This window comes from Scyliorhinus torazame, chromosome 2, assembly GCF_047496885.1.
Source record: "Scyliorhinus torazame isolate Kashiwa2021f chromosome 2, sScyTor2.1, whole genome shotgun sequence".
Classification (NCBI taxonomy): domain Eukaryota; kingdom Metazoa; phylum Chordata; class Chondrichthyes; order Carcharhiniformes; family Scyliorhinidae; genus Scyliorhinus; species Scyliorhinus torazame.
Window position 1 is genome coordinate 178,935,507 of NC_092708.1, and position 19,216 is coordinate 178,954,722.

The 19,216-nt window shown below is 46.8% G+C and overlaps 1 protein-coding gene across 6 annotated transcripts in view; it reads left to right on the forward strand.

Moving 5' to 3' along the window:
- nme9 (NME/NM23 family member 9) overlaps positions 1–19,216 on the forward strand; it is a 126,332-nt gene that overhangs the window by 92,918 nt on the left and 14,198 nt on the right. For all 6 annotated transcript variants that reach the window (XM_072480736.1, XM_072480781.1, XM_072480745.1 and 3 more), the window contains 8 exons: positions 1,307–1,414; positions 2,688–2,839; positions 3,873–4,017; positions 7,728–7,966; positions 9,289–9,345; positions 13,429–13,488; positions 15,749–15,847; positions 17,663–17,722. In XM_072480736.1, coding sequence (XP_072336837.1) covers positions 1,307–1,414; positions 2,688–2,839; positions 3,873–4,017; positions 7,728–7,966; positions 9,289–9,345; positions 13,429–13,488; positions 15,749–15,847; positions 17,663–17,722 — 920 coding nt within the window. The remainder of the gene's footprint in view (positions 1–1,306; positions 1,415–2,687; positions 2,840–3,872; positions 4,018–7,727; positions 7,967–9,288; positions 9,346–13,428; positions 13,489–15,748; positions 15,848–17,662; positions 17,723–19,216) is intronic.

Consider the following 19,216-nt stretch of genomic DNA (forward strand, 5'->3'; position numbering starts at 1 on the left):
CAAGTCAGGATGGTGAGTGACTTGGAGGGAAACCTCCAAGTGGTGGGGTTCCCAGGTATCCGCTGCTCTTGTCCTTCTAGATGGTAGTGGTCGTGGGTTTGGAAGGTGCTGTCTATGGAACCTTGGTGAGTTCCTGTAGTGCATCTTCTGGATGGTACACACTGCTGCCATTGTGCGTTGGTGGTGGAGGGTTTGAATGTTTGTGGAAGGGGTGCCAATCAAGAGAGTTCCTTTGTCCTGGATGGTGTTGAGCATCTTGAGTGTTGTTGGAGCTGCACTCATCCAGGCAAGTGTGGAGTAATCTTTCACACTCCTGACATTTGCCTCGTAGATGGTGCACAGGCTTTGGGGGGTCAGGAGATGAGTTCTTGCCACAGGATTCCTAGCCTCTGACCTGCTCTTGTAGCCACAGTATTTATATGGCTGGTTCATTCAGTTTCTGGTCAATGGTAGCCCCCAGGATATTGATTGTGCGGGATTCAGTGGTGGCTATGCCATTGAATGTCAAGCGGCAATAGTTAATTCTCTCTTATTGGAGATGGTTATTGCCTGGCACTTGTGTGGCACAAATGTAACTTGTCACTTCTCAGACCAAGCCTTAATATTGTCCAGGTCATGCTGCATTTGCACATAGATTGATTCAGTATCTGAGGAGTCAGGAATAGTGCTGAACATTGTGCAATCATCAGCAAGCATCCCCGCATTTTACCTTATGATGGAAGGGAGGTCATTGATGAAGATGGTTGGACCTAGGACACTATCCTGAGGAACTCCTGCAGTGATTTCCCAGGACTGAGATAACTGACGTCCAACATCCACAACCATTTTCCTTTGTGCCAGGTATGGTTCCAACCAGTGGTGAGATTTTCCCTCTGATTCCCATTTTTCTCAGGCTTCTTGATACCATACTCAATCAAATGCTGCCTTGGTGTCAAGGGCAGTCACTCTCACCTCACTGAAAAGGGAGTATGAGGGCAGATCCTACTGAAGTTCCAACAGCCCATGCTAGCCCTGCTGGAAATGACTCTATAGGAGTTGAGGCTGAGATGTGTGGCATCTCCCTTCAGCCGATCTGAATCCCCAGTCCATTCAGCACCTGAGATCTTTTGCTGAAAGAAAATGTTTCCTCAAAGTTATGATGCAAACACCCAGAACAAATGGCTGGTGGTCTTCAATCTTGTTGAGCACTAGATTGACAGAACACTCCATTCACCTATCAATTATTAATGTGTTTCAGAAACCTATTGTTCTTTTTGCTCTGTAGCCTTTAGGTAGTGCATGATAGTTAACGTGTGTTCTGTTGTAGTGGGCCTGTTTTGGCCTTGGCTCTTGCTAGTACAGACGCTGTTGAACGCTGGAGGAGGCTGCTGGGACCAAACGATGTGAATCAAGCAAAAGAGGAACTCCCTGAAAGGTTTGTCCCTTAAACTAATTGCTTGATTTTCTCTGTCGTCTCTGGGAATCATTTTATTTTTAAAGTTAGGTAAGAAAATTTAATGCTGCCTACACAATATTGTACTATTTTGACTCAATTGCCTGATGAAATGAACAGTCTATTCCCCTAATGTTTCAATAGAAAGCTGTATATGGTTCAGAAGGAGTTGAGGTTTGATTTACTACCTACACCAAATTAACTTATCCCAGCCAGGGCAATAGTGACAAAAATATTTAAATTGGTTGCTGTGCTCTTCGGCTTGGACACAGGAAAGAAAGCTTCCAGATTTAATGGTCCTGTTTACTGGCTCAAGCCGCTGACTCAGAAATGTATGTGTGGGGATGCTGGGTGAGGACAGATTAACCAATCAGTCTAGACATTAATGTTTAAACAGCCTGCTGATAGCCACAGTCTCAGCTCACATGTGCTCATGGAACTGCACCTGAGAACAAGTTAAGAGGAGTTAAGAGTAGTCAGAGTGGTTGGATGGGAATATAAACAGTGTATTCCTTAAGAAAACATTGGCAGAACCTCCTTGATGTGTGTGGACTAAAGAAATGCAAGATCTGTGCAGAGTCCTTCATTGTCGTTTGGGATTGTACCAGTATCCAGGAATCTGCTAAAATCTTTCATTAAGTTTCTTGCAATTTCTTTGCAAAGTTAAATGTAAAAAATTAAATGCTGTAAAAAAATCAGCTATCTCATCCATTTGTTAAATTGTGAGCTCCCAGCAGGATTTTTCCACTGTATAGTAGTGAAGCTGATGGGGTGTAATGGCAATGATGACAGCTGATGGAGTCGATTGGAAGAGATGGAGAATATTCCAGCTCTGGAGTCAGTGCCAACTATGGAAGCATAAGCACTAAGTGAAAACCAGGGTCTTTCCTGGCTGAGCAACATAACCTACCCACAAAGATCAGCAATACCGATGGTTGTGTTTGTTAATTTGTCACAACCCTGCTCAGCTGTCAAACTTCACTGTGCACTCGGGCCATGTTGAACCTCGAAGTGATGGATAGGACAGTGTGGATGACGTTTCACTTGGCATCCTCATGTTATATCAGACCTATTAATTCTTAATGCAACCTTGCCAAAGAAGATTAAACTCTGTAAATCTAATGCGATCAGTGGTAAATCTTTCATGAGCCTTATGGATTTTCTAATAGAAGACTTTTCTCAAAGTACTTCTGAATGTCCTCATGGGAAAGATTGTGTTCTTCTATGTAATGTACTTGTTTCATTCCTCCTGTAGCCTACGAGCACAGTTTGCAGTAGACACCGTTCCAATTAACCAGTTGCATGGCAGTGGAACACCACAGGACGCAGAAAAGGAACTAAAGTTCTTCTTCTCAATGGAGCACACACTGGCTGTCATCAAACCTGATGCTGTAGATGAACATCGAGGTATGTTGGGGTCGGAGGAATCATCATTATTCTTGAAACAAAGAACAGTGAGTTGCATTTATACAGCTCCTTCAGTGCAATGAATATTTGAAAGTATTTCACTGTGGCAGAATGTCGGAGTAGGAAAGAGAATCGCCAAAGAATTGGACAGGGAAGTACATTTTGAGGAGGGTTTTGAATGTTGGGGAAGTGATCCAGCAGGTTGGAGAGATCTGGGGTCATTGCTGCAATGTGTGGAACCCAAATTCATGAAGGTTATAAATGGTAAGCAGAGGGAGGTAAATGAGGAAGAGCAGAGGGTCTGGATGAACACAGGAACCTGGAGGAGGTTGTAAAGGTCGGATGGTCAAGTCCATGGAGAGAATTGTAAACAAGGATGAGGATTTTTAGTTAGTTGCATTACAGATTGTCACTGCGGAATTGACTGATGTGTTTGAGTTTTGCCACAAATCTGTCTCCCTCTATTTTTACCCAATTATCTAGAAACAGTGAAAAACATTTTTGAGATATTACACTTGGGAATTTAGCTGATGTCCACTAGAAGCTCTCCAGTGAAGAAGGAGGGTCTGCACTGACCCTCTGAAAGAGCACCCTACCTAGGCCCATTCCCTCACCCCAGCCCCATCACCCCACCTAACCTGCACATCTTTGGACTGTGGGAGGAAACCGGAGCACCCAGCGGAAACCCACGCAGACACAGGAAGAACGTACAAACTCCACATAGACAGTCACCCAAGGTCGGAATTGAACCCGCATGCCTGGCGCTGTCAGGCAGCAGTGCTAACCACTGTGACACTGCTTGTTAAGGAGAGCTTTAAAAATAGTGCACCGAGTAATTTCTACTCAAAAGGGACAAAATGCAACAATATTATTCCCTGACTTTTGACATCCTGGTTTATTTTACCACACAAACATTTACTGTGGCATTTCTCTTCCTCTCGCCAGTTATTCTTGTAACCTTTTGGCTTAATATAGAACCAACATTTTCTGAACTGATAAATATGTTGTGTTCCTTTGCTTTGGCTCTTGGCAGATGAGATTGTAAAGAAGATTGAAGAAGCAGGCTTTGTTATATCACAGTCGGATGAAAAATCATTAAGCAGGGAGATGGCAGAAGAGTTCTACAAGGAACACAAAGGCAAACCATTCTTTGACCAACTGGTTGACTATATGTCTGAGTAAGGTCTTCTGTGTACCGCAATATTTCTGATTCTTTCTAGATTTTTATAGAGGCGATCAAAATTCTGAGCGGTTTGAGAGAATAAATAGCTAGAAACTGCTTCCAGTGTCAGGAGGGTACTCGGTAACCAGAGGGACACAGATTGAAGGAAAATTGGCAAAGAGAACTAGGTGGGGAGATGAGAAAAATGTTGATGATGCAATGAGTTGTTGTGATCTGGAAGGTTCCATCTGAAAGGGAGGTGGAAGCAGATTCAGTAAAAACTTGCAAAAGTGAATTGGATAAACACTTGAAAAAGAAAAAAAAATTGCAAGCGGTGAGGGACAGAATGGAGATGTGAGACGAGTTGGAAAGCCCTTTCAAACCGCTAACATGGGTATGGTATGATGGTCTCCCTCTGTGGTCTAAGATTGACTGACAATTTCCTCATCACTTGGTGCCTTAGGTAAACAAATTGGTCACTGAAGCCAGTTCAGTGTCTGTACCATCCCATTAATAGAATCTCACGGGCACATTGCAATTGTGGAATTATACACAGGGCTGAGAAAATCATCTCAACTTTCGACTTCTACTTGCTGTCAACAGGCAAGTCACCCAAAGGAATCTAAAATGGAGCCAAGCTGTCAGTGTGGTTAGAAGCAAAAAGCAATAGCTGGTTACGGAGAAAAGGATCGGAAAAACTATACTATGATTCGATTGAACATTATTTTCTGCTTGTTTCGGTTGGTTTTCTTTTTAATCAAGTAAACAATGTCCTCTGATTATAACATTACATAAGTAGATACATTGGTGGCCATCTTCCAGGATTCTAAAGATTCTGGAACAATTCCTAATATTTGGAGGGTAACTAATGCAACCCCACTATTTAAAAAGGGAGGTGGAGTAAAAACAGGGAATGATAGACCAGTCCGCCTGACATCGGTAGTGGGGAAAATTCTAGAATCGATTATCAAAGGTTTTTAGCTGAGCACTTAGAAAACAGTGGCAGGGTCAGACAGAGTCAGCATGGATTTATGAAGGTGGAATCATGCTTGACAAATCTACTCCAATTTTTTGAGGATGTAACCAGTTGAGCTGGTGTGGGGAAGCCATTAGAAGTGGTTTATTTGGACATTAGTTGCAAATTTGCAGAGGACACAAAATTGGGTGGGGGGGGGGGGGGTGAGCTGTGAGGAGGATGCAGAGATCCTTCAGTGTATTTGGACAAGTTGAGTGAGTGGGCAAATGCATGTATAATTTGGATAAATGCGAGGTTATCCACTTTGATAGCAAAAACAGGAAGGCAGATTATTATCTGAATGGTCATAAATTAGGAGAGAGGAATGTGCAACGAGAGCTGGGTGTCCATGTACACCAGTTGTTGAAGGTAAGCATGCAGGTACAGCAGGCGGTAAAGAAGGCAAGTGTTATGCTGGCCTTCATTGCGAGAGGATTCGAGTACAGTAACAGGGACGTCTTGCTGCAATTATACAGGGTCTTGGTGAGGCAACACCTGGAATATTGTGTGCCATTTTGGTGTCCTTATCTGAGGAAGGATGTTTCTGCTACAGAGGGTATGCAGCGAAGGTTTACCAGACTGATTCCTGGGGTGGCGGTATTGAAGTATGGGGAGAGATTGAGTCGGTTAGGATTATTTTCGCTGGAGTTCAGAAAAATCAGGGAGTACCTCATAGGAACCTATAAAATTCTTTTTTTTTTTAATTTAGAGTCGCCAATTCATTTTTTTCCAATTAAGGGGCAATTTAGCACGGCCAATCCATCTAGTCTACACATCTTTGGGTTGTGGGGGCGAAACCCACGCAAACACAGGGAGAATGTGCAAACTACACACGGACAGTGACCCAGAGCCGGGATCGAACCCTCCCACTTTCGTTGGCACTTGTTGCTGTGTCATGACTTTCAGCTCCCTCTGGCTTACTGGCTGTTGGCGGCAAACAGGTTTTGGAACAACTGAGTGAATGGCCCCACGTTTTGTGGAAACCCTCTCTTCCGACCCCCAGATGGCGAATTTAATTTTCTCCACCTGGAGAAATTCCGATAGGTCGGATAGTCAGTCTGCAGCTGGGGGCGGGGGGGGATGCTGATCATCAGCCGAGCAGGATTCTCCGGCGTGCGCTTAGGGAGGCAAGGGCGTCGGCTCTCCTCCCCATGAAGAGATCTGGCTGGCCTGATACCCTGAAGACTGCAACTCTTGGGCACGGCTCCAACCTCATCCCCACCACCTTGGACATTGCCTCGAAGAAGGCTGTCCAGAACCCGACAAGTTTGCGGCAAGATCAGAACGTGTGGGTGTGGTTGGCCGGGCTTCTTTGGCACCAGTCCCAAACATTTGTGTAAAGATGGGAAAAGTGATTGAGGGTTATGAGGGTTTAATAGGAATGTGGAGGTTTCGCTGTCAGTGGTGTGGAAGGCATTGAAAGAAGGTGTGAAGGGCGAGGTCATCTTATTTAAGGCTCAGGCGGACAGAGAGGCAAGAGAGGAGCGGCAGGGCTGTTGGAGGAAATTTTGGAAATGGATGGAAGGTATGCGGAGGATCCTATCCTGGATCTACTGGTGAAGAGGAAGGAGCTACAGGCAAGCTTTGGCCTTCTGTCCACAGAAATGGTGGTTCGGCAGTTAAGGTGGGCAAAGCGGGTTGTATATGAGTATGGGGAGAAGGCCAGTCACTTGCTGGTGGGCCAGTTCTGCCAGCAGGCAGCTGCGTGAGAGATAGTTCGGGTGAGGGATGGGGCAGGGGAGTTGGTGGTGGCGGCGGAACAGGTGAACAAAGCTGAATAGCCTCTTCTTGTTCCTATTTTCTGTTTCTATGTTTTCTATAAATAGCAGTCAGGAAGGAGGTCATTCAATCCCTGTGGCTGAGTTGGTGTGAGGTCCAATTTCATTTCCTATCCTTATATCTGTTTAGATTCACATACCTGGAGAGAGGGCTAATAAGCTTTAAAAAGGTATTTGAAAGTTTATTTTTTAACTAAAAGGTTGATAAACATTCAGAATAATCTGCCAGTTAATCCCAGTCGAAACAAAGGTGCAGATGTTCAAAATGCAATTGGTTGTGGACACTATAGGGATGAGCTTGATGGGTCTGTGACTTCCTCTGGTCTGGATTATTCTTATATGCTTAACTATTTTAAAAAAAATGTTCTTGTGCTTTATTGATGCAGACATGGTAGTATTTACTGAGAATATTAAGAACCAACTACTGAATAAAGAATATTAGCGGACCAGCTTGTAACAATTTAGGATTGTTCATGGGAATTGAATCTGGTACTAACCCATAGATTATCTGATTTAATTAACTGAAATTCAGGTCCTGACATGGTGGGATTTGAAATCACTATCAGTATCATAACTATACACTAATATATCTATAGCCACTAAACTAATGTAACCATGAAACTAATATAACTACTGCACTAATATAACACTAAACTAAGATACCAATACCATTAAACTAATATAGCCAACATACTAGGACAACTGCTGCATCATTATGTCCATAAGCACTGCACTATTATAACTACTACACTATTACACTAATATAGCTGCCATATAGAAGGCTGAGGAGTTTGTGTAGTGCAAAGCAAACACTGTGTCCAAGAATCAGGGTCAGTTGCTGTTTTTTAAATTTCAGGTTAGTAACCACACTCCTTTCTGACAGATAGATGAGTAAAGCAACTTTAATTCCCATCCTTTCCCCATCTTCTGCAGAGGTCCTTCATTAATGATGATTCTGAGTAAGGAGAATGCAGTGGAAGAATGGAGAAATTTAATGGGCCCCACAGATCCTGACGAAGCCAAACAAACAGCCCCAGACTCTCTAAGGGCCAAATTTGCAAAGGACATCTTGAAAAATGCCTTGCATGGTTCCTCTGATCAGATCCAAGCCACGGAAAAGATCCACTTCGTGTTTGGGGACATAAATATTGGAGCAGATGGGATTGTCCAAGGTAACAATCAATCTGGGAATGGAATGAAACATGGATCGGTGTCTTGGGGATCTGGTTAATCTTTTGTAACTGATTTCAGGATACCACAATGTATTTGTGTAAAATTAATGCAAATTTCGGAGAGTAAATTGGTTATCTGATGGATACTCCACTCCTCACTTCAAGCCTCCAGCTTACCTTTGCATCTCCAGCCTTTTCTGTTTGAAACTACGGTCAGTGACCCTCCGAATTCTCATCTTTAATGAACACTTCATCTTGTGCAGTCCTGCTCAATCATACTTAAGTCTAAACCCATCACAAATCTATTCTTTGCTGGAATCTCACAGCTGTGATAACTCATTACAGATTTCCTCCGACATTTTTCAGACAGTAAAAACCCACCTTGACATCACTAGGCTGCTGATTTTCCGAGGAACTCTTTTTAACTTTGGTGTTGTTCTAACTGTTGCACCTTTGCCTTTCGACAATATAAATAAATGACCTTTATCAAGTGCCTGATATTTCATGATCCTGCTACTCAGACACTTCCGGACTTGGCAGCAATTTATATACAATTGTTTCCTCCTCAGACGCTTTTCCCCATTTCGAGGGGAACTCTCAGTTTTTTGTCTTTTCTTTGATCGATGCACCGACTATGGAACCCCTGCAAAGAATTGGAGTAGAACTGATTGCAAAGTGCAGTTAATCTTTAGTGTGGATTGTGTGTCCATCAAAGTGATTGATTTCAGTGTTTCTTATTTAGCTGCAGCACCATGTTAAAAATCCCTGTGACTGGATGCTTCGACACAGGGCCATGCGCCCTCTTGTCTGTCTCAGCAATCTCGAAGCTCCAGTCTCAGCACCATCATTGCACCAATTTGACATTCATCCATCTCATAAGACGTTGAGCCCATTATTCCTTGCAGGAGAGTTAATATTCGATTCCAATTTTGGAAAGTTGGAGACAGTTTTGTGCTGTGTGTCCACACCTGTGTGGAACTCAGTTGAACCTAAACCTATTTAACACAGAATCCTCACCATTTAGATTTGAATCCAAAACTGAGGGTGGGATTTTCTGGTCCCCACAGCGTATTTTCCAGCGACGGAGACAGCACGCTATTGATTGCCGACGGGATCTTCCGGTCCCGTCGTTGTCTATGGCGTTTTGCATGACTTGTCCCCGTCCTGCCGCCGGGAACTCTGGTGAGGTGATTCAATCAGGTATCTTTACCCCACACAAGCCAGAGGGCAAGCATGGACACAGAAGGCTGAGTGGTGTACTTACGTGCTGTAAGCATTCTAAGATCTTTATTGCTGCTGTCATTTATCTGCTGTACTTGTAGGTATTGAACCAGACTTGGAGAAAGTGATGAGCCCAGAATCCAGAGATGAGCCTGAAGGTATGTGTGAATAAGCATTGCAGTAACAACCCCTTCCCCGCTATACACCACAGACGTATCGAGGGCTCTCCCACCCCCTCACCATGGATGCATAGGGGCACTCTGCCAGGGGACAGTACCAACCTGCACTGGCACAGCCCCAAAGGGGCATGTCACCCCTTCCCCTCCTGTGGTTATACTTACCTTGGTGCCCTCATTGGATTCCCTTTGACTGATTCCCATTTTTATATAGCTGTTAAAAACCTTACCGACGTGACGTCACATCGGCGAGGTATGAATATTCAATGAGGGGGATCATGTGGCTGACGATGGAATCGGGAAACGTGATTGGGCGGAGAATTGGTTTTGCTGCCAAAATCGAGGCTAACACCGGTTTCACGCCAAATTGAAATTTTCCAGTGCTTCGACGGCAGCGTCAATGCATTCTAGAACGCACGTACAGTAAACGCCGTTGGCATATCATTAGTGGGCCTGACCCGGTATTCTCTGGGGTCTCCGCGATGCTCCGCCTCCACTGGGGCAAATTCCCGATGGCGCGGTTCATGTGTGGTTTTAAAAATCGTGACACAGGCGTCGTGGCTGCTGAGGGAGAGAGAGGGGTAGGAAGCGTGTCCAACATGGCCATATTGTGCTGACAGTTGTTCCGCTGGCCAGAGGGGCTCCTGCCAGGGGTCGGGGGGAGGAGCGTGGGGGGGTGGCCAGGAGGTGGGCTGTAGGGTCAGGGTGGACGGGCACGGAGCACCATAGCCGCAGCCGGCAAGGTAGCCATGCAGCTGCGCACGCTGCTGACTGCCCGCTGTGAACTTAGGACCACGGGTTGTATGGGTGTCTCTCCCCCTAGGTGCTCTCTGGCCCCAGCCAACCCATCAGCAGGATGGGCGTGCTCCAGGGCAACCACTGCCATCTTGTTGGATGGGATGAGTGACTGGGGGGAGTGAAGTGTGTACATGTGGCTGCAGCTTGTCAGCCTCCTGAGTATCAATCACGGTCTTGGCGAATCCGACACCGTTTTCCATTGCAATCAGTTGTGTTCCACGTGGCGCCAGTGCTAGCCCCTTAACCGTCACTGAATTGGTCCAGGTGTGGTGCTAGTTTTGTTGTCGTGGAAGCCCACGAATCCTGCCTAGGCATCAAATCTTAACCTCAGGAACGGAGAATCTTGCCCAATATCGATGCTGTAAAACATACTGCTAACTAGTCTAATGATGTCTTGTGACATTGGGCTGGATTTAATAGAGCTGCCTCTGGGGGGGTGGGGGGCTAGGTGGCTATCAGGCACACTGGCTGAAAAACTGACCCCCATTTAGTCAGCGGCAGGAATGGGCTAACATGGGGAACCTACTCATGCCTAATTAGGCTCATTAATGAGCCACTTAAAGTCATTGTCCCTGAGCCCACTGGGATTTAATGGCAGCTCAAGGATTCTCCCAAATTCACATGGGTTTCCTGTGCCTCCTGTCGGGTTTACGAACACCCTCCTGGGAGGGACCCACTGAGTGCCACCCTCTGCCCTTGCACCTAATCCCCCTTCTTCCTCCTCAAAATGTCCTCACTCACCTTTGGCCTGGGTCCCTCGTTGATCCTGGACCTCTGAAGGGTGCATTACAGACAGCTGCCTCAGTTTCTGGTGGCACTGATGAACAATGGAGAGCTGCTGGCTTCTGATTGGCTGGCACCACCTCTTCCGCCTCTTTCGCCCCCCCTCCTCCCTCCTTCACACCCCTCTCCACCTTCCTTCACAACCCTCCCCCTCCTTCACCCTCCATCTTCCTCTCCTTCACCCCTCATCTCCCCCTCCTCCACCTCTATCTCCCCCTTCACCCTCCATCTTCCTCTCCTTCACCCCTCATTTCCCCCTCCTTCACCTCTACCTCCCCCTTCATCCTCCATCTTCCTCTCCTTCACTCCTCATCTCCCCCTCTTCCAACCACATCTCCCCCTCCTTCATGCCATCATCTCCCCCTCCTTCACACCCCATCCCTCCTTCACCTTCATCTCCCCCTCTTTCATCACCCTCCCCATCTGCACCTCCCCTCCCTCTCCTTAACCCCCTTCTCCAGTATTATTTATAGGACCTCCAGCCTTGCGGTTATTGATTTGCAAATGTCCTCAATCATACACTTATGAATCAAAGAGAAAGTGATAAAACAGAGGGAAATTCAAATGAAATGACCATGCTTTGGAATTTACTTAATGTGAACATAATATGTGCTCTCATACTCTGCATAATTAATGCAAAGGTTGGGTTGAAGAAAATGTCTAAATTATTTAGTACCATATATACCATGTAAAAGAGAACTTTTTGAGGCCAATTCTTTGGGCAAAAGGTTCGAGTTAACAGGCACGATTCAGCACATTCAGGTTAAAGTCCACTGAACGGCACGTTTAGCGGGGTGTTTCTCGGTGGCTGCAGCACTGAGAAACAGCCCACTATCCAAAGGCACTTTGCCTTTTTTTGGGCCGCGGGGAGTTTCTGTCCGCCAAGAGGGATTTCCTATGGTGAGCTAACCAGCAGGAAAAGCTCCTTGTAGATCAAGGTGCCATTTTGGAAAAGCAGCCCCAATCTCCCCAACTCCCTGCAGCCCCCTACCCAGCACTCCTGGGAACACCCCCCCCCCCTACTTGGCAAGCCCCCCCCGGGCCAGATCCCGACAGTGCCAACCTGGGTACACTGACACTGCCACCGTGCCACTGCCCCATGCACCCTGTCAGAGTGCCAGGTTGGCAGTGCCAAGATGCCAGGGAGAGTGCAAGGGTGCTACACCTCCCTGTCCCCAGCCACCTGGAGGTATCCAATGGCCTGGGAGATGCTCCAAGGTGCTGTCATGCCTGGTCCATGGTTTGTGGACCAATATTAAATGGCGCCCTGGCAAGGTCTCCCATGTGCGGCCGTTGAGTCCCAGGCGTAAGGCTCATTTAAATATTCAGATCTGGATCTCACCCAGAGTGAGTCAGGTAACCAGCAATTGGCTTAGTGTGGAGACTGATGTGGGACTTGCACGCGATTCACCTGTTGTGCTCGGATCGACGCCGCGTGAATGGGTCGCTGAATCGCACCCAACATTTTGACAGGTAACGTTTTCGAGGAGTTTGCTTGCATGCTCGATTAGGATCCACACTACATCCTGTGCATGGATTGGCTATGTAACTGAGTCCCCCAATTCGCCAGCTGCCCCTGGGAATGTTGCCATTACCGATGGATATATCCTGCCGCAGTCCGGTTTGCCACGGCCGGGAAATTGGAACTCTGCAGTTCCGAGCCTGGGTGTGACAGGGGTGAGATTGGTAGCCTGTTTGGTTGTGGCTCCTCAGGGAGCACATTGAGCCAGGCATGTCTGTCATGGCTATGTTAGCAGCTCCAAGCGGACAAGCAGGTCAACACTAGCCGTTTCCTGGACTACGGGCTGGATTCTTCCAGCCTGCCCACGGCAAGATCGTCACGGGCGAGACGTGGACAATGGAAAAGTCCATTGATCTTGGGCGGGTTACTCCGGTCGCCGCTGGGCATGGCCTGAGAATCCCGCCCTACACCTTTAACCTGCCATCATTTCCCATTGAAGGGGTCTCTGGGGTAGCAGGGAAGGGGATTCAGTGGAATGGCCAGTAGCCTGGGATCCCTGACAAACTAAGGTTGACTTTTATATGATGTATTTTGAAAAATTGCAAAATTTTAAACCAAAACATGAGATTGAATTTTACACAGGCATATGTGATCATTCTAATTCTGCATTGCTTAAAATTAGTGTCTGTTGGACCTTTAACGTTTGCCGGATAGTTATTTAAAAGTGTTGAGTGCTGAAGGAAACAGTCGTGGTCTGAGTTCAATGTTGAAAATGAGCCAGCAGCAACTATGGGACCTTGTGGAGCTGCTCTTTGCAAACAGGTCACAAATCAGCAGAGAGTCAGCGACCCCAATCCCAATACAGGTATCAGCAGCAGAAACATGCCGCGACTTCAGAGATCGCTCGCGTGATCACGGGCAAAGCTGAATTAGGCAGAGTTTAGCATCTCCTGTGACAAATTTGGAAGCGTTGGCATGTATGATTGTAATATTTTGCCTTTCTGACTTCTGTTACTTTATAGATACTGAGCTGGAGGCTGAGTTTGTGGAAACAACAGAAAAGGCAGCAGCAGATACTGAGGGTAGGTGTACCTGTCTTTTCCACACGGTTTTAAATTACAGCCATACAACTTCAGTTAATCCCCATAATCTTGAGACAAACAAACTCACTTTTTCTATTGCATTTAGAGGTTATCAATGAAGTAAATACAGTAAATACACCTGTTCAATGTATCTGATTGTCAAGTGTTGGATGAGAAACCTACCTGGCGACAGGAGAACCCCACCCGAGGTCTTTTCCGTTGTCCACGTCTCGCCCATGGTGACCTTGCGGCGAGAGGGGTGAAAGAGACCAGCTGGGGGTCTCCCGGGTCATCAGAGAACCCTGGGTGGTTAGGGTCAGTGCAGGGTGGTCCCTTGACCCTCCCCCTGGAACATGGGAAGCTTGGCACTGTCCAGCTGGCACCTTGGCACTGCAACTCTGGCACAGCCAAGGTGCCCAAATGGCACTGCCAAGCTGGCAGGTGCATTGCCTGGGTGCCAGGGTGCCAGTGCAAGGGTGCTTGGGTGCCAGGGTGGTACTGCCAAGGGTCAGGGCCCAAGGGGGGGCCATGCCCATGGAAGGAGGGTGGAGGGGAGGTTTGAAGGGTAGGGATGTGCAGGGCAGTTAAATAGGGCCCCCCCCCCCGGAGGTTAGGAGGGTGACGGGTGGGTGTACTGGAAGGAAGGGGGTGCTATAAGGGGGTTTTGGGGTGGGGGGGGCTGAAGAGCCGGACCCCCAGGGTCCTCATTGCAGGGTGTCCTCACTTTGGGGGTATGGGGTAGTGTCCATGTGCCTGGGGGGGTGACATTGCCCATTGGTGGGGTATGTGGGTGACCCACAAGCTCACTTAGTGATCTGGGCACCCTTTCAAAATGGCATTATTAAATGGGACTCTTTCTTTTCTGGGCCTCGGCGAAGAACGCCCCGTTGAGGCCACATTTAGATCCATTTTCTGCACCAACGAGCTCTGCTCGCCAGTGCAGGAAGAGATCAGGGCGCCATTTTAAAATGGTGCCCTGATCTCTTGACTGCCCACCGTGGCCTCTGGACACCTCCCAATGCCCCAACTTATCAATTAGGGAATCCTTCAGCCCCCCACACCCCAACTCATACGGGCAGGGCACCCCAGGCCCAATCCCTAGCATGCGCAAGATGACACCCGGGCACAGTGGCACTGCCAGTCTGGCACCCTGGCAGTGCCACCTGGACCGCCTTGCATTTCAAGAGTGGCACCTGGGTGGCACTGCCAGGGTGCCAGACTGGCAGTGCCACGGTGCCCAGGTAGCATTGAGAGTGCCAGGGTACCACTCTGCCCAGACCCCAACCACCCAAGGACCCGATCGCCTGGGAGACCCGCACAAGTGCCCCTACGTCTGGCCCACGTTTGGGAAACCAGTGCTAAATAGCAGCATGGGGAGGTCACCGAGGTAAGGCCGTTCGATCCTGCGCCTCGGGTAACTCGATGCAGACATATTCAAGTGAATCTAACTGTTGAATATGTAAATCTGGATCACACCCCTTTAGATCTTGTGAGGCAAAATGAATTTTGTAAATCACGTGAGAGGCCTCTTGTGAGATTTACCGGCCTCATCGCATCCTGAGTCGAGTGTGATGAGGCCGGTAGATTGTGCACATTGTCACTTTTGGATGGAATTAAAATGAAAAAATAAACACCGTTAACACAGTAAAACATCTCAAACCTGCCTCACAGGTTATCAAACAGAATCTGACCCTGAGCCACACAAGAGCATATTGGGTTAGACGGCCAAAAGCTGGGACAAAGAGTGAGTTTCTGAGGAGGTGAGTGAGGTGTCGACCTTTAGGGAAAGAATTCCAGAGTCTGGGGCCCAGGCAGCTGAAAGCACGGCCGCCAATGGTAGAGCGATTATAATCGGGATGTTCAAGAGGCCAGGATTTGAGGGATTGAAATTTCAGATATCTCAGAGGGTTGTGGGATTGGATGAGGTTACAGGATAGGAAGAGGTGAGATCATGGAGGGATTTGAAAATAAGGATGAGAATATCAACTAGTATAAGTCAGTGAGTAGAGAGGTAATGGGTGAAAGAGATTTGATGTGAGTTGGGACATGGAGCCGCAGAGCTTTGGAGGTTAGAATGTGGGCGATCAGCCAGATGTGCCCTGGAATAGTCGCGTATCAGAGACATGGATGATGGTTTCAGCAGCAGATGAGGTGAGATACAGGGCGGGGTCTGATTATGTGAGGAAGGTGAAATAGATGGTTTTAGTGATGACGGGGTGATAATCTAGGTGCTGTTTTTACCTCCATCTCTTTCTTCCAGCTCCTGTAGACTTACCCATTGACAGCTCACAGAACACTGTGAATGAGACATCGCAGAAGAGTCTATCACATGAATCGACAGAGAAGGAGATGTTGGATGGTAATGCTAATGGGTTCCAGGGGAGAGTACTATGGCTGGCGCTGTGCCCACATTACATATAGAAAGCACTGTCTTCTGCATCACGAGTGATTTCCTCTTTCATTGGGACAACATTCCACACGGCAAGCATAGACCAGTCTCACTTCATAGATTCCTTCTGGGGACCATATCCCCGAGCAGCTATTTGCCACAAACATTCTGGAGCCTAGACATTAAATATTGAGAGATCATTGAACCAACAAGGACATTGCAGATAAATTTGATCACATCCTCTTTGGCAGCCCACACATCCATACCTTTCTATTCTGATTCATTCTTGAGCCATCAAATGCCAAACCCATAGAATCCCTACAGTGCAGAAGGAGGCCATTCAGCCCATCGAGTCCACACCGACCCTCCAAAAATCCACTCACCTAGGCCCACTCCCCAAGCCCATCCCCGTAATCCCAGCTAACCTGCACATCCCTGGGCACTAATGGATAATGTAGCATGGCCAATTCACCTGACCTGAATATCTTTGGACTGTGGGAGAAAACCGGAGCACCCGGAGGAAACCCACCCAGACACGGGGAGAACGTGGAAGCTCCACACAGACATTACCCAAGGCCGGAATTGAACCCGGGTCCCTCGCGCTGTGGGGCAGCAGTGCTAAGAACTGTGCCACCCCAAACCCCTGGCCTGTTTTAACCAGGAAACACTTGACTCATTTATGCTTCCCCATTGCTGCCTTGATCCTTTATGTTCATGCATACATGAGGCTGTGCCGACTTGTCAGAGCCCCCTGAGTAACTCCTCAGAAAATATTCACTTATTTAAAGTTAAGCAGCTAAACATCTGTGCTAACGATGGGACTGTTTAAAAATTAGTGTCAGAGCTGGAGAACATCATCTAAACATGCAAGCATTCTTCTGTCTTCAATTGATACACCATTAGTATCAATATCCTGTGAGTCAGAAGAAAATGCATGATTTTTCATAATTACTTCACGGGATGTTGGTATCGTTGACTAGGCCAGCGTTTATTGCCCAACCCTAATTGCCCTTGAGAAGGTGGTGGTGAACTGCCTTCTTAAACCGCTGGAGTCCATGTGATGTAGGTCCATCCACAGCGCTGTTTGGGAGGGAGTTCCTGGATTTTGACCCAGTGACAGTGAAGGAACGGCAATATATTGCTCAGTCAGGATGGCTTGTGGCTTGGAAGGATATGCCTAGTTCATTAAAAAAAAATAGTTTCTGATTTTTTAAACTAAAATTTGTGGTGATATGCTTGGGCCATATCACAGTTGGATGGTGTGAGACCTCCAACCAGAAGATGGCGGTACAGACACACCATGTGGTCTCTAGACCAAGGTCATGTGTCCTGGGGACCTGTCTATAAAGAGAGGCTCATCTGGCCATCTCTAGAAGAATATGAGGTAGAGGGTAAAAAGATGCATAAGCAACAGAGGAGTAGCAGCAAGACGCCATATATGGAGTATCAGATTGCTATCCTAGTGTGTGTGACACAATAGAAGGATCTTGGTTGGACAGATCAAAGTGTTTGGTGAGTTCATCTTAAAGTACAAGGGACCAAACACAACAAAATTAATTTGTATTTGTTGGACATTTCAAAACATTTCACAGGCACTAGATTTACTTTTGACATGCAGAATCACTGATGTTATGTCCCAAATGCAACATGTGAAATGGGCAGCAAGAACTTTAGTTTAGTGGAAAATTAATTAGTAGATGGACAGTACCTGTTTAATGTTAGATAGTCAGGAATTAGAAGTAGTTCAAAAATGGAATCTCATCTTTATGTTTTGTTACCTTATAGATTCACCACTGACCTCTGAAACTATTCGGGCAGCAGAGAAGGCTACAGCAAATAGTGAGAGTAAGTGAAGACCTAAAATCGGTTCTCTCATCTCCGTGAACAAGTCTGTATCTAAATGTCAATGAGCAATCAGTCAGGGCAGCTGGGGCCGATGACTGTAACAGGCTAACTCTGGGGAATGAGGTCAGAAAATGCTTCTTTTAACTCTTTAAAAAAATTATCTGGGTGCCATGTTGTGTGGGACTGATCTGGAATCAGGAAATGGCACAGCCAACCCTGAGGCCTCCTGAGATGTTGCAATGAGTCTTGGAATTTGATAGGTTACAACAAACAAATCCGCCTGGGCTTCCTGTTCTAGTCACTCTGCTGGAAGATTCATGTGTGGCTTGGTTGAATACAGGCCATTGTAGACTCTAATGTTCTCTCTTCTTTTATGCTGGGAAATTCTGCCTGATATTCACTATGGGTCAGTTGTCCTGATAATGTTTACCTTGGGCCAGTTAACCTTCCCTCACTCACTGGTCAGCCTCATACAAGGAGAATTACCTTTGGGGTGATGGGAATGAACTGTGTGATGGAACTCTGATGTATGCCAAGGGAGGAAATTTGAAAACTATTTAACTCTCATGAGCCTTCAGGGAAAACCTTTCAGAACAAAAAGCATTGTGTAGTCCATGCTAAATTCAATAGGATAACTGGACAATGTGAACTCAAATTATAAAATATTCCGTTAATTATACATATCTGTATATTGTCTCCTGGTAACCTTCACTGACTTAGGAACGATAGCATGATTGCTTGAGAAGTCCAGAATTTTATTGGAAATTGTTGCAGTATCTGTCTGAAACACTGGCTGCTTCAATATGTTGCTCTTTTTAGCTTTAGTCTATTTGCTCTGTCTATGTCACCTTTGCTCATGAGTCGCCAGGTATCTTTATGATACCGCCACGTGGTTCAAGCTCAGGTTATGATTAATAATACAGCACACCGCTTAGTAAGGATTAAAACAACGGTCATTTATTATATACAACAAGCAATATTAATACCCTAATACTACTATTTATATAATAAACCTATCACTACTGGCCAATACTTAACTTAGGAAGAGCCCACCAGGTCAGGGAAACGAATGGCTTGTCCAATCAAATCTGGCCCGCGGGATTCAAAAGACTGCTACAGGTCGGTGGCTAGGTGTCTCTACCGGATAGCGATCGTTGGATTCAAACTTACACTTGCCGGTGGCTGGTCTTGCGAAGGTCTCGAGCAGGTGAAGATGAGAGAGAGCGAGAGATCTGAACTTCGACCCTCACTTTTATAGGGCCCAGGGGCTTCCCGCCTCCTGGGGCGGCCCTTGACCCTGAGTCCCAAGTGATTGGATTCTGTCCCCAATCTCTGGGGTCGATGTGTCCAATGGTGAGGCGATTCCTCGATCGGGGGGTGGTCGCTCACCTGTCTTTGTTTCGGCCACTGCAGGCGCCGACAGGTCTGGCCCGGTATTCAATTGCTAATATGTTGCAATTGTTCCCGGGGATAGCCGATTTAACTGTGGATGTC